We start from the raw sequence: 27,061 nt of genomic DNA, 5'->3' as shown, positions 1-27,061 counted from the left end.
GTGTCGATTCGGACCTTTCGTCCTCGACATGACTGAGTGATCAGAGGGATTTAAAAATTAACTTACTACTTAAGAAGTTCTGCGATGGCTCCAAAACACTGGACCGCGATTTAGGTCGAAATTGAGGGTGGATGATTCGTAGTTGGTTGAAAATGAGGTAGGTCGACATCGACGTTGGTTGAGATCCTCTTCGGTGATGCACTGACTCTAATTCGCGGTAGTTATTTATTAACGAACGATCACTGAATTTATTTCGCGAAACTCTACCATATATTATAAATACAGTCTGTGCGACTGTTAAAAAAGCAAATAACTTTACGAACAAACACTGACTCTAACGACTGCATTGCGCGCAGTCTATGCAAAGACACTTTTGGTTTAAATCGCGAAACGCGAACGAACAAACACTGCTTCTACTTCGCGATATTTTTATTTTAGCGGTACAAACACTCGATTACTTCATTGCTACGCGCGCGATTGCAACGAGGTTCTGAAACATAAAAATAAAAACAAAATAATCGGTATCACTGTTATAATAAAAGGTTGTATAAATCATTCAACAAATATGTGATAGAGAAGTATACTTACTTTAAGTTTTCGTTAATATTCTCTCAAATGGCATTCTGCGAAAATTTCTAAGTCCACTCGTGGTGATAGATGGTTAAAGTTCCCCGAAAGTGCGAAAATTTCTAAGTCCACACTTGGAGATAGATTGTCAAAGTCTCTCGAAGGCGTGAAAATTTCTAAGTCCACTCATGGCGGAAGATTGTCAAAGTCCTCCGAAATTGTAGAATCTAAGTCTAAAACAAAAGAAATAGTATAGAATTATGAAAATACGAATGATAGAAAATATACTTGAGTGGACTCTTTGTTAATAATTCCTCGAATGGCATCTTGCAAAAATTTCTAAGTCCAGTCGTTGAGATAGATTGTCAAAGTCCCTCGAAAGTGTGAAAATTTCTAAGTTCATTCGTGGATACAAATTTTCTAAGTCCCCCGAAAGTGCGAAAATTTCTAAGTCCACTCGAGGAGATAGATTGTCAAAGTTCCACGAAAGTACGAAATTTTCTAAGTTCACTCGTCGAAGTCCAAAGTACAACTGAACTAGGAACTGTATAAGTCGGTCGAAGGTGCGACTTTGTTGTCATCAATTGAAGCCGATTATCCCCACTTCGAATTTAAGTCTCAAATCAAATAAACTGTTGTATATTTGAATTAACTGTTCGTTAATACTTGCACGAATGGCATCTGTGAAATTTTCTAAGTTCACTCGTCGAAGTCCAAAGCACAACTGAACTAGAAACTATAAATGTTGTTTCAAAGCCCGACTTTGTTGTCATCAATCGAAGCCGATTATCCCCACTTCGAATTTAAGTCTCAAATCAAATAAACTGTTGTATATTTGAATTAACTGTTCGTTAATACTTGCACGAATGGCATCTGTGAAATTTTCTAAGTTCACTCGTCGAAGTCCAAAGCACAACTGAACTAGAAACTATAAATGTTGTTTCAAAGCCCGACTTTGTTGTCATCAATCGAAGCCGATTATCCCCACTTCGAATTTAAGTCTCAAATCAAATAAACTGTTGTATATTTGAATTAACTGTTCGTTAATACTTGCACGAATGGCATCCGTGAAATTTTCTAAGTTCACTCGTCGAAGTCCAAAGCACGACTGAACTAAGAACTATAAAGATCGGTCAAAGAGCCAACTTTGTTGTCAACTCACGAAGAAGATTATCCCCACTTCAAATTTAAGTATCAAATCAAAGGAACTGTTGTATATTTGAATTAACTGTTCGTTAATACTTGTACGACTGGCATCCGCGATATTTTCTAAGTTCCCTCGTCGAAATACAAAGCGAAACTGAACTAGAAACTATAAACGTCGGTCAAAGAGGCGACTTTGTCATCGATTCACGACGAAAATTATCCCCATTTTACAATTTCATTTCAAAATAAAATAATTCTCTGTTATTGAAAAAACGATGAAGTATGCAGCCATTCGCCCGGTAGTACTTGCGTCATATAATTATATATATAATTTAGTTATAGATTTTAGGTACATAATACATATAATTTAGTTACAAATTTGAAATATAATTAAGATATAAATTTCGATAACTCGCAAGTACTACCGACCCAGGTCCCACCACTTGGAGGTTGCTGCATCTGGGGACCCACGAGTTAACGGGGACTCTACTCTCTAAGATCCGCGAGACCGGCGTGAACAAATAATCGCCGAACAAATAAAACGAAGTCCCCGGTAGGACTTTTAATCGCGCTCGGACACTCACGTGAGTGTCCGAATGACTCTACTTCAAAATACGCATTACCGGCGTAATCTTATGTATATGTTAAGCAAGTAAAACTAAGTCCACGGTAGGACACTTAATTCGCGCCCGAACACTCACGTGGTGTTAGTACAACGGTAATTCTACTCTAAAATACGCGTTCCCGGTGTTCGCGAGGTAACATGAGCGAACAGAGACATCGAGTCCGCAACGGTATCCTACTAGGGATGACGTTGAGGCCGTCAGCCTCGGATGCCCACATCCCGCCTTTAAGCACGACCGTCCGTGCCTTTCGCATTTCGAACAATAAAACGAAGTCCACGGTAGGACCTTTAATCGCGCCCGAACATCCACGTGAGTGTTAGAATGACGGTGACTCTACTCTAATTCGCGGTCCCGCGGGGTTGCATACACCTCACCATGGACTCAGGTGACTATAGATATAAGGTGGGTCAGTCAACGGACTGAACATCCTTACAAATAGCCATAAACCATCCTCCTCAGTAGCACATAGACCGTCTCACTCTACAGTCATCCGATGACCGTATCACGACCGGCCATTTATTCGTTTTTAGCAATCAAACGAAGTCCGTTATCGTAGGACTTTTAATCGCGCCCGGGAACACCACGTCTGTGCCCGCCGACACGCGCGTGAATGTTCTGTCTATCCTACCCGTATTCGCGTCTAACAATGGATTATGAACCGAACCATTCGACGATACATCGGATCTTTGTCGATATATCGAAAACCGTGATGAAGTGAAGAAGAAGAAAAGGAAGCCGGAACGTGCGCGCATGTTAAAACGACAGAACTCGGAAGGAAGGAGAGAATATACCCGTATTCCGCGCGGATATAGTGAGATTCATGAAGAAGAGGAAAAGAAGTAGAGAAAGAGAAGAAATGGAGAAGAAAGAGAGAAGAGAAGAAAGCCAGAACGTGTGCACACGTGAAGAGGATGGAGGAAAAAAGAAAAGAAAGCAAAGAATATACGTAAGATGCAATGGAACACGTGCACGTGTGGAAAAGATGAAATTGGGAAGAAAAGATGGACATAGAAGATCGGTGCACCCGACGAAAACCAGAGTACAAAAATCCAGCTCGATTCTTCGGTACAGAAAGAAGGAGACCCGCACAGAAGCCCACGCCCAAGGGCCCATCCCAAGGGACCCACCCGAGAGAAACCATAATAATTAATCTCGAATAATTACTATATAGGTATGCGTTTCAATAAGTAGAAGTGACTGTGCATTTATTGCTGAATACACAGAAGATGTAAGAAAGAATTGAAAGTGCACGTAGTCGATGGAAAAGATCTTGGAAAAATGATGAAATATGCAGCCATTCGCTCGGAAATACTTGCAGCCTATAAAATTCCGAGATAACACAAGTACTTCCGACCCAGGTCCCACCGCGAGGAGGTTGCTGCTTCTGAGGACCCACGGGCTAACGGAGACTCTACTCTAAAATCCGCGAACCGAGATGCCTTTCCGCTTCGGGAGCTTCGGGCTTCTCAGCAAACTGGAGATGTATAAAACCCCGCTTACAGATTGCTCCACCGTCCACACCGTCGGCTTCAGACATCTCGAGACACGACCGGTCGTGTCTATTTCGATTTAAAAAATCAAAGCGGAGTCCTCGGTAGGACTAAATCTCGCGACCGCTAACACCCAAGCGCGTGCCGGCCGTCACGCGCGTGAGTGTTTTCCCTATCGTTCGCGTACGGAAGCAAGGAGACATACCCTTCCTACATATAATAAAGATTATATGCAGAGAGGTTCCTTTAACTTCCGTGTAAAAATCCCACGATGATAGGTCCAGCGATCACCTAACTTGAAACAGAAAAAGAGATAATTATATGCAAAAATAATATGCAATAATATATGGAAAAAGCTATTTATATATATAAATACATTAAAAATGAAAATACAATTAAATAATAATATTAATAATTAATAAATAAATTAATGATTAAATAAAATAAAATAAAAAAAACGAATATGCAATTAAAACTTCCCTGTAAAAATTAATTTCACGATGATCGGTCCTTCCATGATCTAACCTGAAACAGAGAAAGAATATAAAAAGAAATGAATATATCAGCAAAATTTAAAAAGATAATAAAAATTAAATATAAAAGCTAAAATTATATGCAAAATAATATACAAAAACTTTCCTGTAATAATTTATTTTCACGATGATTGGTCTCTCGATGATCGGTCTCTCGATAGTCTAACCTGAAACAGAAAAAAGTAAAAGAATAAGTGAAAAGAAAAAAGAAAAAAGAGAAGAGGAAAAGAAAAGAAAAGAAAAGAAAAGAAAAGAAACACGGATCATGTCCGAGAGAAAGATAGAACTCAGAACAATGGATAATTATCTCGAAGATCATTTCACTAGACAAAATTCAGAGTACCATAAATGAGTTTAATTTTATCCCTAGAAAGAGAACGAAACCCGCCTAAGGCCCACACCCGAGGGCCCCACCCAAGGGTCCCACCCGAGAGAAGCTAAAATAATTAATCTCGAATGATTGTCTCAACTATTACATAGCTATGCGTTTCAATGAATAGAAATGACTGTGAATTTATTGCTGAATGTATCGAAGATGTTAGAAATAATGTAAAATATAATTTGGAATTACATAGAAAAGATTTTGGAAAATTCTTTGAAATGTGCAGTCATTTGCTCGGTAATACTTGTATCCCATAAAATTTCGATGTATCTACAAGTATCACCGACCCAGGTCCCACCGCGTGGAGGTTGCTGCACTTTGGGACCCACGGGCTAACGGGGAATCTACTCTAAAATCCGCGAACCGAGATGCCTTTCCGCTTCGGGAGCTTCGGGCTTCTCAGCAAACTGGAGATGTATAAAACCCCGCTTACAGATTGCTCCACCGTCCACACCGTCGGCTTCAGACATCTCGAGACACGACCGGTCGTGTCTATTTCGATTTAAAAAATCAAAGCGGAGTCCTCGGTAGGACTTAATCTCGCGCTCGCGAACACCCACGCGCGTGCCGGCCGTCACGCACGTGAGTGTTTTCCCTATTATTCGCGTACGGAAGCAAGGAGACATACCCTTCTTTCATATAATAAAGATTATATGCAGAGAGGTTCCTTTAACTTCCGTGTAAAAATCCCACGATGATAGGTCCAGCGATCACCTAACTTGAAACAGAAAAAGAATAAAACAAAAAGAGATAATTATATGCAAAAAGCCGTTTATATATAAATATACATTTAAAATGAAAATACAATTAAAGAATAATATTAATAATTAATAAATAAATTAATGATGAAATAAAATAAAAACAAAATAAATATACAATTAAAACTTCCCTACAAGAATTAATTTCACGATGATCGGTCCTTCGATGATCTAACCTGAAACAGAAAAAAGTAACTTGAAACAGAAGAAGAATAAAACAGAAAGAGATAATTATATGCAAAAATAATATACAATATTACATGGAAAAAGTCATTTATATATAAAAATACATTTAAAATCAAAATACAATTAAATAATATTAATAATTAATAAATAAATTAATGATTAAATAAAATAAAATAAAATAAACAAATATACAATTAAAACTTCCCTGTAAAAATTAATTTCACGATGATCGGTCCTTTGATGATCGGTTTTTCGATGATCTGATCTGAAACAGAAAAAGGTTAAAAGATGAGGACAAGAAGAAAGAAAGAATAAGAGGAGACGAAAATAACAAGAGAAAAAGGAAAAAAGAAGCCGAGAATAGTTTTGTAAGTGCGTGTGAGAAAAATAGAATTCCGAACGATGTGTGTGCTTCTCGAAGAACGTTTCACTCGATGAAAATCAGAATACCATAAGTGTATTCGATTTTTCATTAGTGAAAGAACGAAACCCGCCTAAAGCCCACACCCGAGGGCCCCTCCCAAGGGTCCCACCCGAGAAAAGATAAAGTAATTAATCAACAATTTAATCAACAATTTAAAATAATTATTTAAACTATAATACGCAGCCATGCGCTGAGTAATACTGGAATCCTATTAGGTATCCTTCCTGTAAAAGTGAGCGGAGAATATGGTATATATTTAAATGTTCTTATTTCATTTGTATGTGCACCTTCGTTCAGTGCAATTTCGGTGTTTTCCGCAATTGCATTTTCTTATTCTGTGCACTTTTAGTTAGTGCACCTTCAGTGGTCCTCACAATTGCCATATTTTAAACGTTTCGAAATTATTACTTTAATATGAAACTTGATTTTATAAAAATAATATTACGAATTCAATTGAACTTTAGAAAAGAAAAATACACAAAAATTTGTTACTCGACTTTAATAATATCAATATATAAAGTACGTAAAAATTCTATTCGCGTACGCGTGGCAATGTGAGAAGGGAGACGGAATGTCACGTCGTTTCAGTTTCTGGAAATTACATCATTATTATTCTATAAGAGCATTTTGAGTGACAACATGGTAAAATTAAATTATGACTAAGAGCCATTTTCGAAGAGTTCTGTAAAACTTTCGAAAATAACTCAATAGTCTAATAGTTGCCCTCTTGAGCCACAATTTGTGGGGGCCTCTTCGGCATATAGCCTCTTCTCTGCTTCGTGCCCTAACAACTACTATAGAACATTCGAACTAACGTCAATATCAAGAAACTAAAACCATCTTTTATTCTAAAACGTGGAAGGAAACTAATAAATTTAACGCCTCTAAATCAATTCTGAAACGAAAAATGGAGAAAGCATAGAAAGAAAAACGAGAATTGATATATTAATTGCTGAAAATCCTAATCTAAAAATTGATTAACTTATTCTATGTTCTACGCGAGATTCTACAAGTCTCTTTGTCTTTTATCAATGACTCTACTCTACTTTATTCTTTCAAAAGCAATAACTCTATTGAGACTTTCTTTTATTAATAAAATTCATTAATCTTTATTGAAAAATGTAATGAAAAATCATTGGACGCTCCTTCTTACAAGCGAGTACTCTAATTATTAGAAAATAAATTATACAATTTCGCTTGTAATCCAGAGACTATCCATCGCGAATGTCTTCTTGCTTATTCATTATTAAAATTCGCGAATATCGCGATACTTTATTAATTTCGCGAGAGAAAATTATTTAAAAATGCATTCAAATATTCACAACTTCAAATAATTATAATTAACGCGTTTAAGCAAGAAGACTCTATCCTGATCTAATAAATAAATCAAAAAATAAACCATTCACTAGTAAATCTCCGAAGAAATTTACTCGTGGTCACTCATTGCTCTTCTACTAATTAATTACAACCAATCACTCGTGCCGATTCGGACCTTTCGTCCTCGACATGATTGAGTGATCGGAGGGATTTAAAAATTAACTTACTACTTAAGAAGTTCTGCGATGGCTCCAAAACACTGGACCGCGATTTAGGTCGAAATTGAGGGTGGATGATTCGTAGTTGGTTGAAAATGAGGTAGGTCGACATCGACGTTGGTTGAGATCCTCTTCGGTGATGCACTGACTCTAATTCGCGGTAGTTATTTATTAACGAACGATCACTGAATTTATTTCGCGAAACTCTACCATATATTATAAATACAGTCTGTGCGACTGTTAAAAAAGCAAATAACTTTACGAACAAACACTGACTCTAACGACTGCATTGCGCGCAGTCTATGCAAAGACACTTTTGGTTTAAATCGCGAAACGCGAACGAACAAACACTGCTTCTACTTCGCGATATTTTTATTTTAGCGGTACAAACACTCGATTACTTCATTGCTACGCGCGCGATTGCAACGACGTTCTGAAACAAAAACATAGAAATAAAATAATTTATATCACAGTTATAATAAGAAACTAAAAATTATTCAAGAAATATGTAATAGAGAAATATATTTACTTTAAGTCTTCGTTCAAACTTGTAGAAACGGCATCCAGCGAAAATTTCTAAGTTCTCTCGTCAAAGTCCAAAACACAACTGAACTAGTAATTGTAACAGTCAGTCAAAGCTCCAACTTTGTTGTCGTCTCACGAGGCCAAGTATCCCTACTCCCAATTTGAATCTGAAATAAAATAATTCTTATAGAATAATGAAAGAATGAGTGATATAATAAGATACTCGCATTACCTCTTCGCTATTACTTGCGGAGAATGTTTACTGAGAGAACTGCGATGCGTACTCGTCGAAATTCAAAGCAAGACTGAACCAGTAACTGTCGGTCCGCTTATATTGTCGTCACGAGTGGGAGAATACCCCCACTACTCTATTTCATTCTAAAACATAACAAATCGTATAGAATATTGAAAGGATGAGTGATATAATAATATATTGACATTACCTCTTCTCTATTACTTGCGGAGAATGTTTACTGCGAGACCTGCGATGCGTACTCGTCGAAATTCAAAGCAAGACTGAACCAGTAACTGTCGGTCCGCTTATATTGTCGTCACGAGTGGGAGAATACCCATACTACTCTATTTCATTCTAAAACATAACAAATCGTATAGAATATTGAAAAGATGAGTGATATAATAATATATTGACATTACCTCTTCTCTATTACTTGCGGAGAATGTTTACTGCGAGACCTGCGATGCGTACTCATCGAAATTCAAAGCAAGACTGAACCAGTAACTGTCGGTCCGCTTATATTGTCGTCACGAGTGGGAGAATACCCCCACTACTCTATTTCATTCTAAAACAATAAGTCGTATAGAATATTGAAAGGATGAGTGATATAATAATATATTGACATTACCTCTTCTCTATTACTTGCGGAGAATGTTTACTGAGAGAACTGCGATGCGTACTCGTCGAAATTCAAAGCAAGACTGAACCAGTAACTGTCGGTCCGCTTATATTGTCGTCACGAGTGGGAGAATACCCCCACTACTCTATTTCATTCTAAAACATAATAAGTCGTATAGAATATTGAAAGGATGAGTGATATAATAATATATTGACATTACCTCTTCTCTATTACTTGCGGAGAATGTTTACTGAGAGAACTGCGATGCGTACTCGTCGAAATTCAAAGCAAGACTGAACCAGTAACTGTCGGTCCGCTTATATTGTCGTCACGAGTGGGAGAATACCCCCACTACTCTATTTCATTCTAAAACAATAAGTCGTATAGAATATTGAAAGGATGAGTGATATAATAATATATTGACATTACCTCTTCTCTATTACTTGCGGAGAATGTTTACTGAGAGAACTGCGATGCGTACTCGTCGAAATTCAAAGCAAGACTGAACCAGTAACTGTCGGTCCGCTTATATTGTCGTCACGAGTGGGAGAATACCCCCACTACTCTATTTCATTCTAAAACAATAAGTCGTATAGAATATTGAAAGGATGAGTGATATAATAATATATTGACATTACCTCTTCTCTATTATTTGCGGAGAATGTTTACTGAGAGAACTGCGATGCGTACTCGTCGAAATTCAAAGCAAGACTGAACCAGTAACTGTCGGTCCGCTTATATTGTCGTCACGAGTGGGAGAATACCCCCACTACTCTATTTCATTCTAAAACAATAAGTCGTATAGAATATTGAAAGGATGAGTGATATAATAATATATTGACATTACCTCTTCTCTATTACTTGCGGAGAATGTTTACTGAGAGAACTGCGATGCGTACTCGTCGAAATTCAAAGCAAGACTGAACCAGTAACTGTCGGTCCGCTTATATTGTCGTCACGAGTGGGAGAATACCCCCACTACTCTATTTCATTCTAAAACAATAAGTCGTATAGAATATTGAAAGGATGAGTGATATAATAATATATTGACATTACCTCTTCTCTATTATTTGCGGAGAATGTTTACTGAGAGAACTGCGATGCGTACTCGTCGAAATTCAAAGCAAGACTGAACCAGTAACTGTCGGTCCGCTTATATTGTCGTCACGAGTGGGAGAATACCCCCACTACTCTATTTCATTCTAAAACATAATAAGTCGTATAGAATATTGAAAGGATGAGTGATATAATAATATATTGACATTACCTCTTCTCTATTACTTGCGGAGAATGTTTACTGAGAGAACTGCGATGCGTACTCGTCGAAATTCAAAGCAAGACTGAACCAGTAACTGTCGGTCCGCTTATATTGTCGTCACGAGTGGGAGAATACCCCCACTACTCTATTTCATTCTAAAACAATAAGTCGTATAGAATATTGAAAGGATGAGTGATATAATAATATATTGACATTACCTCTTCTCTATTACTTGCGGAGAATGTTTACTGAGAGAACTGCGATGCGTACTCGTCGAAATTCAAAGCAAGACTGAACCAGTAACTGTCGGTCCGCTTATATTGTCGTCACGAGTGGGAGAATACCCCCACTACTCTATTTCATTCTAAAACATAATAAGTCGTATAGAATATTGAAAGGATGAGTGATATAATAATATATTGACATTACCTCTTCTCTATTACTTGCGGAGAATGTTTACTGAGAGAACTGCGATGCGTACTCGTCGAAATTCAAAGCAAGACTGAACCAGTAACTGTCGGTCCGCTTATATTGTCGTCACGAGTGGGAGAATACCCCCACTACTCTATTTCATTCTAAAACAATAAGTCGTATAGAATATTGAAAGGATGAGTGATATAATAATATATTGACATTACCTCTTCTCTATTACTTGCGGAGAATGTTTACTGCGAGACCTGCGATGCGTACTCATCGAAATTCAAAGCAAGACTGAACCAGTAACTGTCGGTCCGCTTATATTGTCGTCACGAGTGGGAGAATACCCCCACTACTCTATTTCATTCTAAAACATAATAAGTCGTATAGAATATTGAAAGGATGAGTGATATAATAATATATTGACATTACCTCTTCTCTATTACTTGCGGAGAATGTTTACTGAGAGAACTGCGATGCGTACTCGTCGAAATTCAAAGCAAGACTGAACCAGTAACTGTCGGTCCGCTTATATTGTCGTCACGAGTGGGAGAATACCCCCACTACTCTATTTCATTCTAAAACAATAAGTCGTATAGAATATTGAAAGGATGAGTGATATAATAATATATTGACATTACCTCTTCTCTATTATTTGCGGAGAATGTTTACTGAGAGAACTGCGATGCGTACTCGTCGAAATTCAAAGCAAGACTGAACCAGTAACTGTCGGTCCGCTTATATTGTCGTCACGAGTGGGAGAATACCCCCACTACTCTATTTCATTCTAAAACATAACAAATCGTATAGAATATTGAAAGAATGAGTGATATCATAATATACTCGCATTACATCTTCGCTATTACTTGCGGAGAATGTTTACTGTGAGACCTGCGATGCGTACTCGTCCAAATTCAAAGCAAGACTGAACTAGTAACTGTCGGTCCGCTTATATTGTCGTCACGAGTGGGAGAATACCCCCACTACTCTATTTCATTCTAAAACATAACAAATCGTATAGAATATTGAAAGAATGAGTGATATAATAATATACTCGCATTACATCTTCGCTATTACTTGCGGAGAATGTTTACTGCGAGACCTGCGATGCGTACTCGTCGAAATTCAAAGCAAGACTGAACCAGTAACTGTCGGTCCGCTTATATTGTCGTCACGAGTGGGAGAATACCCCCACTACTCTATTTCATTCTAAAACATAATAAGTCGTATAGAATATTGAAAGAATGAGTGATATAATAATATACTCGCATTACATCTTCGCTATTACTTGCGGAGAATGATTACTGCGAGACCTGCGATGCGTACTCGTCGAAATTTAAAGCAAGACTGAACCAGTAACTGTCAAAGTCGGTCAGAGTTGCGATTTTGTTGTCGGCACGGGTGGGAGAGTATCCCGACTTCGCAATTGAATTCTAAACTAAAATAATTCGCAAAGAATATTGAAAGAATGTGCGATATAATCATGTATTCTATTAACTCTTCATTATTATTTATCATGGACGCCTCCTGTAAGAACTGCGATGTGTACTCGTCGAAATTCCAAACAATACTCAACTAGTAACTGTCTAAGTCGTTCTAGGATCCGACTTTGTTGTCGTTACGAGTGGGAGAGTATCCCCACTTGGCAATTTAAGTTGAAAATAACATAAATTTGAATTAACTCTTCATTATTATTTGGCCCGGACGCCTCCTGTAAGAACTGCGATGTGTACTCGTCGAAGTACAAAACATAACTGAACCAGTAACTGTCAAAGTCGGTCATAGTTCCGATTCTGTTGTCGTCACGGGTGGGAGAGCATCCCTATTTCGCAATTGAATTCTAAACTAAAATAATTCGCAAAGAATATTGAAGGAATGAGTGATATAATAATGTACTTATATTAACTTTTGGTTATTACATGCAGAGAACGCGTCCTTGGAACACTGCGATGTGTACTCGACGAAATACAAAGCAAAACTGAACTAGTAACTGTCAAAGTCGGTTCGAGTTCCGATTTTCTTGTCGTCACGGGTGGGAGAGAACACCCACTTCGCAATTAAATTCTAAACTAAAATAATTCGCAAAGAATATTGAAAGAATGTGCGATATAATCATGTATTTCATTAACTCTTAATTATAATTTGTCGCGAACGCCTCGTGTAAGAACTACGATGTGTACGCGTCGAAATTCACAACAAAATTGAACTAATAATTGTCAAAGTCGGTCAATGGTCCGACTTTGTTGTCGTCGCGCGTAGCCAAGTATCTCCACTTCGCAATTTAATTCTAAAATAAAATAATTCGCAGAGAATATTGAAAGAATGAGTCATATAATAATGTACTTACATTAACTCTTCCTCACTACATGCGGAGAACGCGTCCTTTGAGCACTGCGATGTGTACTCGACGAAATACAAAGCGAAACTGAACTAGTAACTGTCAAAGTCAGTCCGAGTTCCGATTTTCTTGTCGTCACGGGTGGGAGAGAACCCCCACTTCGCAATTAAATTCTAAACTAAAATAATTCGCGGAGAATATTGAAAGAATAAGTCATATAATAATGTACTTACATTAACTCTTCCTTATTACATGCGGAGAACGCGTCCTTTGAGCACTACGATGTGTACTCGTCGAAGTACAAAACATAACTGAACCAGTAACTGTCAAAGTCAGTCATAATTCCGATTTTGTTGTCGTCACGGGTGGGAGAGCATCCCTACTTCGCAATTGAATTCTAAACTAAAATAATTCGCAAAGAATATTGAAAGAATAAGTCATATAATAATGTACTTACATTAACTCTTCCTTATTACATGCGGAGAACGCGTCCTTTGAGCACTACGATGTGTACTCGACGAAATACAAAGCGAAACTCAACTAGTAACTGTCTAAATCGGTCGAAGGTCCGACTTTGTTGTCGCGCGTGACCAAGTATCTCCACTTCGCAATTTAATTCTAAAATAAAATAATTCGCGGAGAATATTGAAAGAATAAGTCATATAATAATGTACTTACATCAACTCTTCCTTATTACATGCGGAGAACGCGTCCTTTGAGCACTACGACGTGTACTCGACGAAATACAAAGCAAAACTGAACTAGTAACTCTCAAAGTCGATCAAAGATCCCATTTTGTTGACGTCTCACGAAACCAAATAGTCTCACTTCACAATTTTTGTATTAACTCTTTATTGTTCCTCGAAGAAAAGCATCTGAAGCATCTTAAATGTTCACTCGTCTGAATGTAAAGCCACACTGATTCGTTAAATTCGACAGTGTGTCTTTTTGATAACGTCACGCGTAGCCGAAGACCACCAATTCAAAATGTATATTTCAAACAAAATAAATTGTATAAATTATTCAAAAAGTGTGTGATATCGAAATATAGTTGCTTTAATTCTTCGTTATTTCTTCGTAGAAAAGGCATCCTGTGACAATTTCTATGTTCACTCGTCGAAATATAAAGTAACTTTCGAAGGCAATGGAACGTTTTATTTTCACTTAACCAATACGATTAACCAATAGAAAATTTATGTCTAAGAGAAAATAAATGAAAATTGTTTTATATTTAATACATATTCCGATCCGTGTAATTTTTACTCGTATTTACTATTGTTTAAATATCGCTTTATTTAACTCCGCGTAATTTTATATCGTTTAAATAAATCTGATATTACGAAATATTAATTTGAAAAATCGTCACGTTTAGAAACACGAAAGTTCCATATATTTACTCGTCGTGATTAATTAACCTTTATTAATTATTATTATTATTAACATTTATTAATTTTTTTCAATCGGATTCGCGATTTACGTTTATGAAAAAATTAAATTGTAACTATCAAAGTTCGTAGAAAATTCTTTGTTGTCGATATTAGATAAAATCATTGGCCATGTTTTCACAATTAATTCTATGGAAATATTAAATTTAATTATTTTTCGCTTAATACGTGTTACGAGACGTATAGTGTTTTAGGGAATGTACTATCGTTTAAATATTAATTTTATCGTATTCTACGTAAATTGTAGATCGTTTAAATAATTATAAAATAAGCAAAAGTATAAATTTGCTGTTCTTAGACGTTCGAAGAAAGAGAACTTCGATGTTTACTCGACGCGATACAAAAGAATACTGTCTCGAAAATCGTCAGAGTCAGTCAAAAGTTCGTCTTTGTTGATATCGCTCGTCACTTTTTTTGAGTTAGAAATTTGTGTGTATTGGAATATTAGATGAAAATTATTGTTTATTTACCGCGGAGCATTCAAGCTTTACCATGTCCAGGCAGTATTATTATTTAAATATGAATTGTTTGGAAAGCTATTGTTATTTAGAATATACGAATATTTTAAATCCCGTGTAAGTAGTTATGTATTGTTTAAATTATTATAAAGTTATCCAAAGTATAAATTACTCAAGTACAGCGGTATGAAAAATTGAATTTTGGTATTTATTCGTCGGAAGGAGAAATAAAACTATTTTGGTAACCGCGAAATTTACTTCATCGTCCGGTTTTGTTAATATTTCGTGTAGTCAACGATTTCAAGTTGAAAATTAACGTTTATTGGAATATTAAATTAAAATTATTTTATATTTAACGCGTGTTAAGAACTATGTAATATTTCAAGTGAACGTGTTGTTATTTAAATATTAATTTATTATATTCCATAAATATATATAAAGCCGGGATTAACGAACAATTTTAAATCATAACCTGATTTAAGAGGATCAATATTTATCCATGGTATCATATCGACATTTTCATATAGAATAATCTGACTTTAAATAAATATGCCATGAGAGTATATTATTTTTATTTATTTATGTATTAACTTTGTATATGTTAATATTTCACATTTAATCTTTGTTTCATATTTATTGAGTTAACGCCTCGAGAGCTTTAAAATATGCATACTTTATATCGAATTCCATGTCATACCAATAATTTATAGCTATGCATGCATGAGATTGTCTTACGTGATGAAACCAGAGAGAAGGAAGATATAATATATCTCCTTTTTTTACCGTCACTTCTAATCTTTGTACATTTTTATATTTTGGATATCTATAAGTAAGTAATTATTGTAGTTAAACATATTTTCTATATTTATTGTCACTATGCATTGTATAGCGATAAAACTAATTAGAAAAACAAAAATACCTATTATAATCTGGATTAAGAGGATCGATATTTATCCATGGTATCGTGTCAAAAATTTCAGAATATTCTGACTCTACATTATTTTTTATATTAACCGGTTCAATAGTCCACTTTCCAGGCTCTATCTCTTTATAAACAGCAGGCGGATATTTTTCATATGGGATCCAAGGTAAATCCGTGGGAGGATGTAAAATAAAAGTTTTTTCACCTGATACTACGCAATATATGTTTTCGTATGGGTCTTTATGCACTATAAATTATGGACACGTATGTGTTACAAATGATTTCAACAACTATGTTTTAAAATTTGTAATTTTGCAAGAAAGAAAAGGATGTTTACTAGATGTTACTGCTCTGTGATCACCCATCCAAAAATTAATAGCATCAGGCTTTTTACCGAAAGCATTTGTAGCCCATGAAATATCTGTTTCTGTGTCATTCCAAAGTTCAGTGAAATCTTTAAAGTTAGAATTCTGTTTCTGTATGTAAAATATACTTTCCGATTCATGATTTTCAAGAGTATTCAAAAATGTAGACATTGTAAGAGAACGTTCTTCTGGCATAACAAAATATTGTTTTGTTATGCCCTCAAAAACACATTTTGTTATCGCATCGGCATATCCATTAGGTGTGACAGCTACTGAAATTAATTTATCACCTAAAATCTCCCGAAGATAAGTTATAGACCATTTTCTTACAGCTGGCCAGTGTTCAACGCCATTTCGTATTACTACTGGTAAATTTTTGGAAACATAATCACGATAAAATATGAAAGGATTAATTGTACCATTTATTTCTGCAATTTCATTTCCTAGGTACAGCTCTATAAAATGAAAATAAATGTATAAATGCATATGACATATATAAATGTGCTAATGATATATATCAAATCTTATTAATCTTAAAAATATTTTACACAATAGTTACATACGTATAGCTATTTTAATTTTTTACAAAATTTATATGTAGTTGCTTTTCTTGTCGCATCTGTGTTAATTTTATACAAACCTTTAACTTCTTGAGAAAGAACCTGACATGCTTTTTCAATTTTATCTGTTGCATCTATCATAATGCAACTTGTTTAAAGAAAATAAAAGAATAAGATTTTTGTATAAAATCTTAAAGGTATTTAATAATTATTTTCTTATAATTAACTAAATACGATTAAATGACATCGTTGATTATACAGTAATTCTTTTGATATGTTTACGAACACAAGAACGCCATTTTTTTTATCTTCTACCGTGTTCGTAAAGTACGTTCCACATTATTAAACCGGCGTTAGTATTTTTTTTCGTGCGAGCATCTATATCGTGAAAAAGTTTATATTAAGCAAATATATTTCGCATGATATATTTTATTTATTTCATATATTAATTTAAGTATATAAAAGGTAAGTCCAAAAGTAAAATATTCATTTACATGATAGAATTTTGTTGGTACGTAGTTTTATTTTCATCATAGGTTAGGTTTTTGACGCGTCTTATTAATTTAGTCACATTTTTTACCGATTTTATGATATTAAAAGATAAAACATTCATCTCATGTTTAAAGAAATTTTTTGTTTTAAAGATCAAATGTGTATTATTGCAAAATTTGTGAGATTTGATAAAAATAATACACCCAAACAGTGTAGTTCAATATAACCTTGCATTACATAAATTGTGTAATTAATTTATAGAATTGTTTAATTATATAAATCGACAAAAGTTTGTATAATTAGTGAAGTCAGTGAGAGAGAAAGTTAAAGTATATATTTTTATCGTGCAGATACAATATGGTACGAGGTGGACGCGGCGGTATGCTCAGAGGTGGAAGAGGAGGTATGGGTCGTGGAATGGGATTTCCACGGAAACAGTTTTTACCACGACATCCATTTGATTATACGTTATGCGAAGCTGCATTTCCTCGTGTCAAAGCTGCTCCAGACGAATCCGACCTTCAATCTGCTCTTTTAAAAAAAAATGCCGATATGTGTCCAACTCCGAAGGAACAAACATCTATCTTGAATTTAGTAACAAAATTGCAAAGCGTTTTGGATAATTTGATTGTTGCGCCAGGAACTTTCGAAGCTTGTGTATATAGATTTTTATTATATAAATTATTATTATTATGAAAATAATCCATTTTATATTAAAAAAAAAAAACATTCGTATTTGCAGCAATTAGAAGAAGTGAGACAAGTCGGTAGTTTTAAAAAAGGAACAATGATCAAAGGTCATAATATTGCTGATATTGTTGTTATTCTTAAAACGCTACCAACTAAAACAGCAGTAGAAGCGCTCGGAACGAAAGTCAATAACGATCTTAAAACCGGAAATCCTAAGGAAGTGTTCAGACTTGTACAAACAGAACGTGGTTTCGATATTGCTAATAACGAGGCTACCGTAAGGGTATTAATCACAACGTTACACCAAAATTTACGTAAATTGGAATCGGACCAACATTTAGATGTACAGATCTGTCAAGGTGATTATAATAGTATAGATTATCTTTCGAAGTACCTACATCGAGAAATACGATTTTATTTATGTTTCTACATTTTTAGGACACTTGGCAGCAATCCGGCATTCTCGTTGGTTCGAAGAGAATGCTCATCATTCTAGTATCAAGGTTCTGATTAGATTACTGAGAGATCTTCGAAGTAGGTTTGAAGGTTTAGAGCCATTGTCACCTTGGATGCTCGATTTACTCGCACATAATGCGATAATGAACAATCCAAGTCGACAGGCGTTGCCAATAAATCAAGCTTACAAAAGGGTACTTCAATTACTTGCTTCTGGATTATTCCTTCCAGGATCTGCTGGTGCGTAACATAGTAATAAATCTTTCAGTAAGAAATAATATAGAAATATTAATATCTTTTCATTTAGGTATATCTGATACGAAATATTAATTTCTTTTTGTATTAGGTATATCTGACCCTTGCGAAGGTGGTAACATTCGCGTTCACACAGCCATGACCTTAGAGCAACAGGATTTAGTGTGTTTGACCGCACAAACACTATTGCGTGTTCTAGCTCACGGAGGTTATAGACCTCTTCTAGAAGGTACAAATAAACTAGCCGTTGAGATGAGTGTATGGGCTGGTGGTGTTGTTGCTAGTCCTTTAGATAAAGCATATGAGCCTCCTACAGAACAGGAGCAACAAGAAGACATGGAGGAAAGTAACGAAGAAATGATAACAGAAAATGTATAACTTGAATAATTCATAAATTTAATTGTAACGCGTAAGAAAGATTTTCATAATTCTTCGTCACGAAAGTTTATTCATATAACGCATTATACATTATAAAAAGTATTGTCTTTTTTTTTCTCTCTCTCTTTTTTCCATGTTAGGGTCAATGATGAATAATAAAAAGATTTATTTCATATCAGTGGTATTATTATAATTCACCATATAAGTTATAATGTAAGTACATTCATATTGGAATTATATATGTATTATTTCTATATTTATGAGAAAAGTAGTCGTCGCATTTTTTGACGAATAAAATAAAACTGTATATTCCACTTTCATCTAAAAACTTTTGTTACGTCACACATGACATCGATATTTAATATTCAGATCCTTTTTCTTTTTTTCTTTTATATGTAACATTGACACGAAAATTTCAAGTGGTATCGTTATTTTCTTCGTTGATTAATACGTATCTCTTGCTCTTTATATCTAGATATATCTTATAACGATTCCATTAATTTGTTAAAACTATATGAAATTTTCCAAGATATAATATAGAACATCTTAGATTTATGATATGACATTATCTGTTTCGCTTCAACATTTTCTATATTCTAAGCATAATACGTAGAATAAAGCATCTAAAGGACAAATTTTATATATATTCATATATAAACATTCTTATCGTAAGCAGGGATCGTTTTCTGGAGTCCTACTGATTCGAGCGCAATTGATAGATCGTAGATTGGCACCGGCACGTACAGGAACCTTAAAGAGTTTTCCTTGGGGCATGCAAATGCATACTTTAAATTGTTCTTGATCAGTAGGATTTTGTACGAACAGCGGTGCAACAGGTATATTATCGATATCGATGCTAACGCCATTTTCCGCATCAAATATGATACTTCCGTTGAGGCTTTTAAGAAGTACATCGTTACTGGCACTCCAAATAATGTCCTTGCTTTCCATTTTGATGCCTTCAGCACCGTGCAAAGAAATTCGATCGTCCGAACTGATTCCAAGGCTTTCGTTAACCGGTGACGTGATTCTGTGGGTTTGTGTTATTTTTACATCTATTCTATCGACGCCACTTGGGAGGCCAAATTTCGGAAAATCTGTACTAAAGTAAATCCCACCAGTACGAAAATCTTTGATCTCGAATGAACGAACCTGAGAAATGCTGGTACCATTTGGAAGAAGTGCAAAGTGCGAATGGTATGTTCCCACATTTAATTTACCATTCACATCGACTATAATACCATTTTCGGATAATATCTCCATTGGCTCGTCACCATAACTTTGGCAGATGCCAGATTGCAAACAAATCTAGATATGATATAAAGATTGATTATACGAATGAATTAAATAACTTACTTTATGTTTCGTGAAAAGAAGAAAGAAAAATTGAAAAAGTTTATGTTACTCTGTCCAAATCCGTACGACCGGAAAATTTCACGAGATTTTCATCCGGTATCACTTCAATTGCCTCCATACCTTGACTGATTCTTAATACAGCGATAATTGTAACACTTATGATTAGATTACATAGCCCAACCATTACTAAGAAAATTATTAACGTCCATACGCAAGGTTTCCTCGAGTCATCGATCAATATTGGTCCACGAGAGAGGACGGTCATGCTAACATTAACGTTTTCAGTACTAAAACAAAAAGAAATCGAAACAGAAATTATTTTATTTTATTTTATTTTTATCTTTTTTTAAATAACGCAGTAACGTGTCTTTATAACCACCTTATACGAAGACTGTTGGTACTGTTTTGATGAACGCTCTTTCCAATCAATGGTCCATCACTATTCGATAAATTATCTTCCATTTTTGACATGGAAGGTGATCCAGTGTCGTTTCTAGAAGTATTGACGGTGACCGACATTGAATTAATCTAAACAAATACACACACAATATATATATATATATATATTTCATTGCTTTTTGTCCTTTCATTTAATTAAAAATAAATATCTCGATATTAATAATAATAAAAAAAAAGAAAAAAAAAATACAAGAAAGCAAGAAGAAAAAGTTCTTTTTTGCTCCTCCCGAATAATCAAATTTCAAATTTCACTTTTCATATTAATCGATTGACACCATAATTTCTTTTTTAATAGGCCACAAGAAAATATATAAAAATTATTTGAACTCGTTGAAATTTTTCTATGTGATAAGGATTTGATAGTGACTAAAATACGACGTACTATTTATAAGGATTTGCTCGATATGTTCGATATACAGGAATCAAACAAGAAATTGTATCCAATCGATCCGTTTATGTTGCACAACACAGTTCGTTCTCTATTGAAATTTGATCTAAAGATCAACGATGTTTCCAATGAACGTTTTTCCGAAGGAACAAACGGATACAGTTCTTCAGTCTCCCTCTATCACTCTATCTCTCTTCTCTCTTCTCCCTTTCTTTCTCTCTTGAAACGTAGAAACAACCGATCGAGATAGATACAGAACTAGGTAAAATCTGACGACGCTTGCGCGTCCAAAAATCAATATTGAATATATCCTGGAACGTCTACCTTCTTTATATATGTGTGGGCGTATGTGTGCGTGCGCGTGCGTGCGTATATATTATATATATATATATATATATATATATATATATATATATATATACATATTGTGTGTGTGTATATATATGTATTTTTATATGGACGTAATACAATATGTGTATAAGTAGGTATATATAATTTTTACGATTATATTATTACATTTAAGATAAATGTGAAAGTTAAAGTTCTTTTTTTTTTTCAACATACATCTGATAAATAAATTATTTATCATTAATATTATTATTAAATTATTATTCTTAAAACGATCTGGCAAAAAAAAAAATTTTAATCAATTATATAGTGATATTTTTTGATAAATGTTAAGGTTTGTTGAGGTTCGTTTGTTTGTTTTTTTTCTTTCTTTTTTCTCTCAATATTTGTGCGAAATATATTACTCGAATTGTTCGAATGTATATTAAAGATATTAATTATCCGGAATATTTGAAAAACGAAGAAAAGCTTTTTGTCTCGTCATTTATTTAAAATAAATTGAAAAAAAAATGAACACTACAATTTAAAGTTAGATTAAAATCATAAGAAATGAGAAAATGAGCATTATATTTCGATGCATATATATTTCGATTTATTAATAATAAAGTACAAAAGGATGCATTTATTAGATGTAAATAGAATATTAATTATTTTCACCCCATATCACACTTTCTAGCCAAGGGATATAATTGTAAACTCTGGTATATACTCCTGGAATATTGGTACCACATAATCTTCCTAAACTCGTAACACCAATGATATTGTACATGCAATAATGTTCCTCGTTAAAAATCACCAATGGACCACCACTGTCACCCTAAAATTTACACGCGTAGATGAATATTTCGTTTGAAAATAAAATTTTATAATTTCATTTACCTGACAAGTGTCTCTTCCTAATCCACCAGCACAAAGTTGCCAATCACTAACGATGCCACGTAATAATTGAATATCTATACCATCGTTGAAACTTTCATTGCAAGATGATTGAGGTACGATATTTAAAGTGACCTTCAATAAATTATCCGATCCAGTTTCGTCTTCTACAATTAAAAAAAAAAAAAATATATATATATATACACATATATATAACATACACAGGTATACATATTATATATTACGCATGTAATATATATTTTGTAATTAACTTTTTTTACTTCTATTTTTCTTCAACATATTTTTTCATTATTTCTCTACGAACATATTTTTCTTTTATTTATCTTTTTCTTTTCTTAATCGATACTCACGCCAGTCTACCAAACCCCAACCGGTTGCGGTCGCTTTATTTTCAGGTGCATCTGGTAAAGTAGTTTGTAAACAAGCCGGTCTAACGTATGCATTGAATTTCACGTTAGCTTCCAATTTGAAAAGTGCGATATCGTGATACTGCGAAGGTGTTTTATATTTGGGATATCTAATTCTTTTGATTATCCTATAATTTTTTGGTCTTGCGTTGTCGTCCGTTCTCGCCAGATTTAGATCGCCTACTCTAGCCCAACTAGCACCACCCCTAACAAATAAAAAATTTGTAAGAATCGTCGACGTGAAGTTTTGAATTGATTTAATCAAATTTAATAATAATTAATCCAAAACAAAAAGATAATAGAAAGAGAAAATAAAGTTTCTCTTTCTTTTTTGATTTAATAATCCGATTTAAATTTTACTTACCAATCTTGTGAATATGTGCAATGGGCGGCTGTTAAAACGTATCTCTCGGAAACCAAAGTTCCACCACAATTCCAAAGAATACCTTCGCTACTGTCGTAACCGATTGCAACCATGTGAGGGAATTCTTTTGGAAGTGCTATAGTACCACCTATTATCAATGTCTTACCCTTAACACCGCATACCGAAACATTGACTGGTTTCGCATTGAATGTTAAAATTGGTGGATATTGAAGTTCATATACGTACTGAGAATATTCTTGACATTCTATTAGAGAAAAGATATATGTATATAATACACATGTACATAACACATATGTATATATATGTGTATGTGTATGTGTGTTACTATTTTATCGGTAAATATTTTAAATATAAATTTATAAATTAAATATAATTATATATGTATATATATTTAATATATAATTTTATAAATATATATTTAAATATATATTTATAATATATAATATATTTATAAATTAAATATACATTTCTTTTTGTTTTTCTTTTTGATGGAACAATATTTATGAATTCAGTATTAACTCACTTGCTCGAGCAAGAGCACCGCGATCATTTTCATTAGGTTGCATTGGTCGTATTGTAGTAGTAGTAGTAGTAGTAGTAGTTGACGTCGATGTTGTCTCACGATTAGATTGTCCATCCTTAGGACAACAAACAATGGGATCGAAATTCGAGTATCCACAAATACGTTCTGGTGGTTTTCCGGATAGTAACTCGTTATATACAACAGTACATTTCGGTAAAATTGTACAAATACCGCTGTTTCCATTTATCGAGCATCGACTTCCTGAATAAAAAAAATAAAACAATGCACAAAAGATGTAACCACAAGGAACATGCGGTTAATGATAAGAGAAAAAAAAAAGAAAAAAAAACTTTGATCCTCGATAATTTTTAACTGGAAGATTAATTTTACCAAGTAAGAAAAAGAAATGAGGAAAGAAAAAATATATATACATACTATATATATATATATATATATATACATACATATATATAGACATATACCACAATATTTATTCAACGTTATCGCAAATTGAAAGTTGATGAAATCTTTATAGCTGTCCAAGTATAAAGCAGAAAAATAAACAGAGAAACATTTTAATTATTTTTCAATTAAATTTGTTCTATACATACATACATACATATATACATACATACGTACGTACGTACATATATATATATATATATATATATATCTTACTTTTACTTTGATATATGTATGAAGACTTCCAGGAAAACCGACGCGACATTTTGATTACACGTTCTGAATTATAAATCGTAGAAAAAAAAAGGAAGAAAAAAAAGAAACATTGATAAGAATGAAGTCAGAGTTTATTATAAAAACGGGAAAATCTGGGAAAGAATCTTTCCTTAAATACGTGACGTCACGTTTTGACATAAGAAATAAACAGATTCTCGCGTACAAATTACATTATTTTTTTCTTTCAATAAACGAGTAATAATTATTACCTTCGAAAAGTTGTCCCTCTGTTCGAAGAAAGATCAAAATAAAATGAACGATAAAGTTGATCCATGTTAATGTCACGGAAGACATCTTTGATCAGCAAAGAACTGAATGCACGAGCATCGAACTCGCTCTCTCTCTCTCTCTCTCTCTCTCTCTCTCTCTCTCTCTCTCTTTCTCTCTTATTCCTTCCTTCGTTAGATTCTTCCGACTCGTAGTAAATGTTCGTTACAACTGTTACTTCTGCCAACTTCTTTCTTATTAACGTAGGTAACATTCCCATTTGCCCCACTACAATCCCACTATTGGATAGAAGACCACTCGTCACACGATGGTAGGAGAATAGAACGTGCGTATCAAGAATCAGTATTTTAAATGACGACAATTCTTAATCTTTCGTAGGATCTATATATATAAAATTATCTTTTTCTATTTCTTTCTTAATTTCCTCGTCTCGAAACATTTTGACGTCTTACGATATTTTCCTTTTTTCTCCGTCTTTTTTCTTTTATTTTGCTTCATTTTTTTTTTGTTTTTTTTAGTTCATTTACCACCTCTTTTTCTTTCTTTTTTTTACTTTTTGAACCTTCGAGAGAAAAGAGGAAGAGGAAGAAGAACTAAAAAAGAATGAAAGAAAACTTGCAGAAGAATATAAACCGTTCGTAGATATAAATAATTTTTCGTATTAATCTTAATTGAGCATAAATTTTGTTATGATTTATTATGAACTATATATAGAAGAATAATGAGTTGTTTGTACTGAGAAAAATGAGGACAATACAGAGAAAGAGAGAGAGAGAGAGAGAGAGAGAGAGAGAGAGAGAGAGAGAGAGAGAGAGAGAGAGAGAGAGAGAGAAGAAATATTTCTTAAAATAAAAGAGAAACATATTAAAAAAGACGTTCCTCAAAGATAAGCCACGTAATTTTATCGATTATTTATAACAGGTACGTTCATATCGAGAAATTAAGTACATAAATAAATATATTATCTTTGGTAAAAACGTGACTATCTTTTTAAATTGAAACAAATTTATCTTATTCTTTTTTTTTCTTCTTCTTTTTTGTCATACATTCTTTCCTCTTTTCATCGCGTTAAAAAAAATTTATTGAAATAAGACAAATAATTAATTGAAAAATTGAATAACTGCGGTATTCATTCATTGGGATATATGATTTAATTGTAGGATACTATTAAATTATAGATCGTAATTTTCTCGAATAGAAGATACTAATTAATCATCTATACGTAGACATGTATGCACTATTATAATTACCTTTGAGAGATCGTATCGAGGATCGTATCATGATTTATGCATATTTACGAGGAAAAAATCTAAACTATTTGGAACGTAGAAAAATTATGCTTAAAAAAAAAAAAAAGACAAAAATTGTTTCCTCATACGAAATAATTACTTCCAAGTATTACATAATAGAATTTTTCTTGGTTATTTTTGATTATTTATTTTCCATATTTCAGTTCGCACGATAGATGGATTTATACGTTGGAAAACGTATTATGCATTATTTTCATTGTATTCTCGTAGAAATTATCCTAATAATGGTAATACTCGGTTGTAATTTATATACCAAATAATTTATTTATGATATGACGAAAAGAGAAATTATTAAAAAAGAAATTGATCGATCGATATAGATTTGATTTATGCGATTTTTAAATTCATCGTTTATACATTAAATTTTAGATATTGCATCTCACACGTGTATATATATATATTTTTTTCTTTTTTTATCTTTGGCTTACTCTGGTATAATTTTTCAATTTTTCACGCTTTAATTTGTATGTTAATTCATAGAATTATTATGAGACGTAAAAAAACAAATTTTTTTTCTCTCTCTCTCTCTCTCTTCTCTTCTTTTTCATAATAAAACCTCTAAAAAAAAAAAAAAATAGAAAGAAAGAAAGAAAGAAAGAAAAAGGAAAAATAAATATCCGAGATATAAGTCAACGTGAAATCCATTGAGAGTTCTATAAATTTAATGATCGACGATTGAAACGTAGAATTTACAATCGCACATATTGCTTGGTTTTTATCATATGATAGAAAATTGTGTGTCAAACTGTTTAACTGTCGAACAATGTGGAAACTAATCTTAAGCCTGGTCTGTTTTTAATTAAGTTAATGACTTGAAAATCAAATGGTGTATATATATGTACATATATATGTGTGTGTGTGCGCGTGTGTTATGTATATATATATATATACATACAGATACTACTCGTTTTGCTCGTTAACGTTAATGTTCTATGGTTCTCTGTGATTAAGCTCGTTATCGG

At 33.7% G+C, this 27,061-nt stretch overlaps 4 protein-coding genes and 1 long non-coding RNA gene across 7 annotated transcripts; 1 reads left to right on the top strand and 4 right to left on the bottom strand.

Moving 5' to 3' along the window:
- Positions 1-8,196: 8,196 nt before the first annotated feature.
- LOC127064857 (uncharacterized) lies at positions 8,197-11,690 on the bottom strand. The gene is made up of 8 exons (XR_007781851.1): positions 11,568-11,690; positions 11,343-11,488; positions 10,923-11,068; positions 10,083-10,228; positions 9,665-9,810; positions 8,827-8,972; positions 8,405-8,550; positions 8,197-8,339 (listed from the first exon to the last, which is right to left on the bottom strand). It is a non-coding gene; the product is annotated as an uncharacterized LOC127064857 (long non-coding RNA).
- A 3,813-nt stretch (positions 11,691-15,503) lies between these two features.
- Positions 15,504-17,103, bottom strand: LOC127064357 (bifunctional peptidase and (3S)-lysyl hydroxylase Jmjd7). Of its 3 annotated transcripts, none has more exons than XM_050995285.1 (5): positions 16,870-17,103; positions 16,649-16,684; positions 16,202-16,501; positions 15,862-16,111; positions 15,504-15,765 (listed from the first exon to the last, which is right to left on the bottom strand). In XM_050995285.1, exons 1-5 carry the CDS (start codon positions 16,928-16,930, stop codon positions 15,576-15,578), a joined length of 837 nt encoding a protein of 278 aa, XP_050851242.1. In that variant the 5' UTR covers positions 16,931-17,103; the 3' UTR covers positions 15,504-15,575. The 3 variants fall into 3 exon arrangements, with proteins under 3 accessions (XP_050851242.1, XP_050851243.1, XP_050851241.1); XM_050995286.1 differs by having other exon boundaries at positions 16,202-16,498; XM_050995284.1 differs by having other exon boundaries at positions 16,202-16,684.
- On the top strand, positions 17,088-19,233 carry LOC127064355 (interleukin enhancer-binding factor 2 homolog). Its single transcript, XM_050995281.1, has 5 exons — positions 17,088-17,254; positions 17,632-17,938; positions 18,024-18,330; positions 18,410-18,667; positions 18,774-19,233. The coding sequence occupies exons 2-5, from the start codon at positions 17,639-17,641 to the stop codon at positions 19,058-19,060; spliced, it is 1,152 nt and encodes a 383-aa protein (XP_050851238.1). The 5' UTR covers positions 17,088-17,254; positions 17,632-17,638; the 3' UTR covers positions 19,061-19,233.
- On the bottom strand, positions 19,225-21,528 carry LOC127064356 (uncharacterized). Its single transcript, XM_050995283.1, has 4 exons — positions 21,258-21,528; positions 20,796-20,944; positions 20,466-20,703; positions 19,225-20,368 (listed from the first exon to the last, which is right to left on the bottom strand). The coding sequence occupies exons 2-4, from the start codon at positions 20,933-20,935 to the stop codon at positions 19,724-19,726; spliced, it is 1,023 nt and encodes a 340-aa protein (XP_050851240.1). The 5' UTR covers positions 20,936-20,944; positions 21,258-21,528; the 3' UTR covers positions 19,225-19,723.
- Positions 21,529-22,175: 647 nt separating this feature from the next.
- LOC127064354 (serine protease snake-like) lies at positions 22,176-25,225 on the bottom strand. The gene is made up of 6 exons (XM_050995280.1): positions 24,771-25,225; positions 23,824-24,084; positions 23,280-23,544; positions 22,859-23,121; positions 22,491-22,654; positions 22,176-22,428 (listed from the first exon to the last, which is right to left on the bottom strand). The coding sequence occupies exons 1-6, from the start codon at positions 24,853-24,855 to the stop codon at positions 22,255-22,257; spliced, it is 1,212 nt and encodes a 403-aa protein (XP_050851237.1). The 5' UTR covers positions 24,856-25,225; the 3' UTR covers positions 22,176-22,254.
- Between the last annotated feature and the right edge of the window lie 1,836 nt (positions 25,226-27,061).

This window comes from Vespula vulgaris, chromosome 6 (assembly GCF_905475345.1).
Source record: "Vespula vulgaris chromosome 6, iyVesVulg1.1, whole genome shotgun sequence".
In the NCBI taxonomy this organism is placed as follows: Eukaryota; Metazoa; Arthropoda; class Insecta; order Hymenoptera; family Vespidae; genus Vespula; species Vespula vulgaris.
The sequence above is the reverse complement of the archived record's forward strand: the minus strand, read 5'-3'. Positions and strand labels throughout refer to the sequence as shown.

What these genes read in the sequence shown, in the direction of transcription:
- LOC127064355 (XM_050995281.1), top strand. Translation starts at nt 17,639, where the DNA reads ATGGTACGAGGTGGACGCGGCGGTATGCTCAGAGGTGGAAGAGGAGGT. An exon ending in CAGGAACTTTCGAAGCTTGT is followed by an intron (nt 17,939 to 18,023) that starts GTATATAGATTT and finishes TCGTATTTGCAG; the next exon opens with CAATTAGAAGAAGTGAGACA. An exon ending in ATTCCTTCCAGGATCTGCTG is followed by an intron (nt 18,668 to 18,773) that starts GTGCGTAACATA and finishes TTTTTGTATTAG; the next exon opens with GTATATCTGACCCTTGCGAA.
- LOC127064356 (XM_050995283.1), bottom strand. Translation starts at nt 20,935, where the DNA reads ATGTCGGTCACCGTCAATACTTCTAGAAACGACACTGGATCACCTTCC. An exon ending in ACCAACAGTCTTCGTATAAG is followed by an intron (nt 20,704 to 20,795) that starts GTGGTTATAAAG and finishes TTTTTGTTTTAG; the next exon opens with TACTGAAAACGTTAATGTTA. An exon ending in GTCGTACGGATTTGGACAGA is followed by an intron (nt 20,369 to 20,465) that starts GTAACATAAACT and finishes TATCATATCTAG; the next exon opens with ATTTGTTTGCAATCTGGCAT.
- LOC127064354 (XM_050995280.1), bottom strand. Translation starts at nt 24,855, where the DNA reads ATGTCTTCCGTGACATTAACATGGATCAACTTTATCGTTCATTTTATT. An exon ending in TGCACATATTCACAAGATTG is followed by an intron (nt 23,122 to 23,279) that starts GTAAGTAAAATT and finishes TTTATTTGTTAG; the next exon opens with GGGTGGTGCTAGTTGGGCTA. An exon ending in TAGGAAGAGACACTTGTCAG is followed by an intron (nt 22,429 to 22,490) that starts GTAAATGAAATT and finishes TGTAAATTTTAG; the next exon opens with GGTGACAGTGGTGGTCCATT.
- LOC127064357 (XM_050995284.1), bottom strand. Translation starts at nt 16,930, where the DNA reads ATGATAGATGCAACAGATAAAATTGAAAAAGCATGTCAGGTTCTTTCT. An exon ending in TCACAGAGCAGTAACATCTA is followed by an intron (nt 16,112 to 16,201) that starts GTAAACATCCTT and finishes CATAATTTATAG; the next exon opens with TGCATAAAGACCCATACGAA. An exon ending in CTTAATCCAGATTATAATAG is followed by an intron (nt 15,766 to 15,861) that starts GTATTTTTGTTT and finishes ACTTACTTATAG; the next exon opens with ATATCCAAAATATAAAAATG.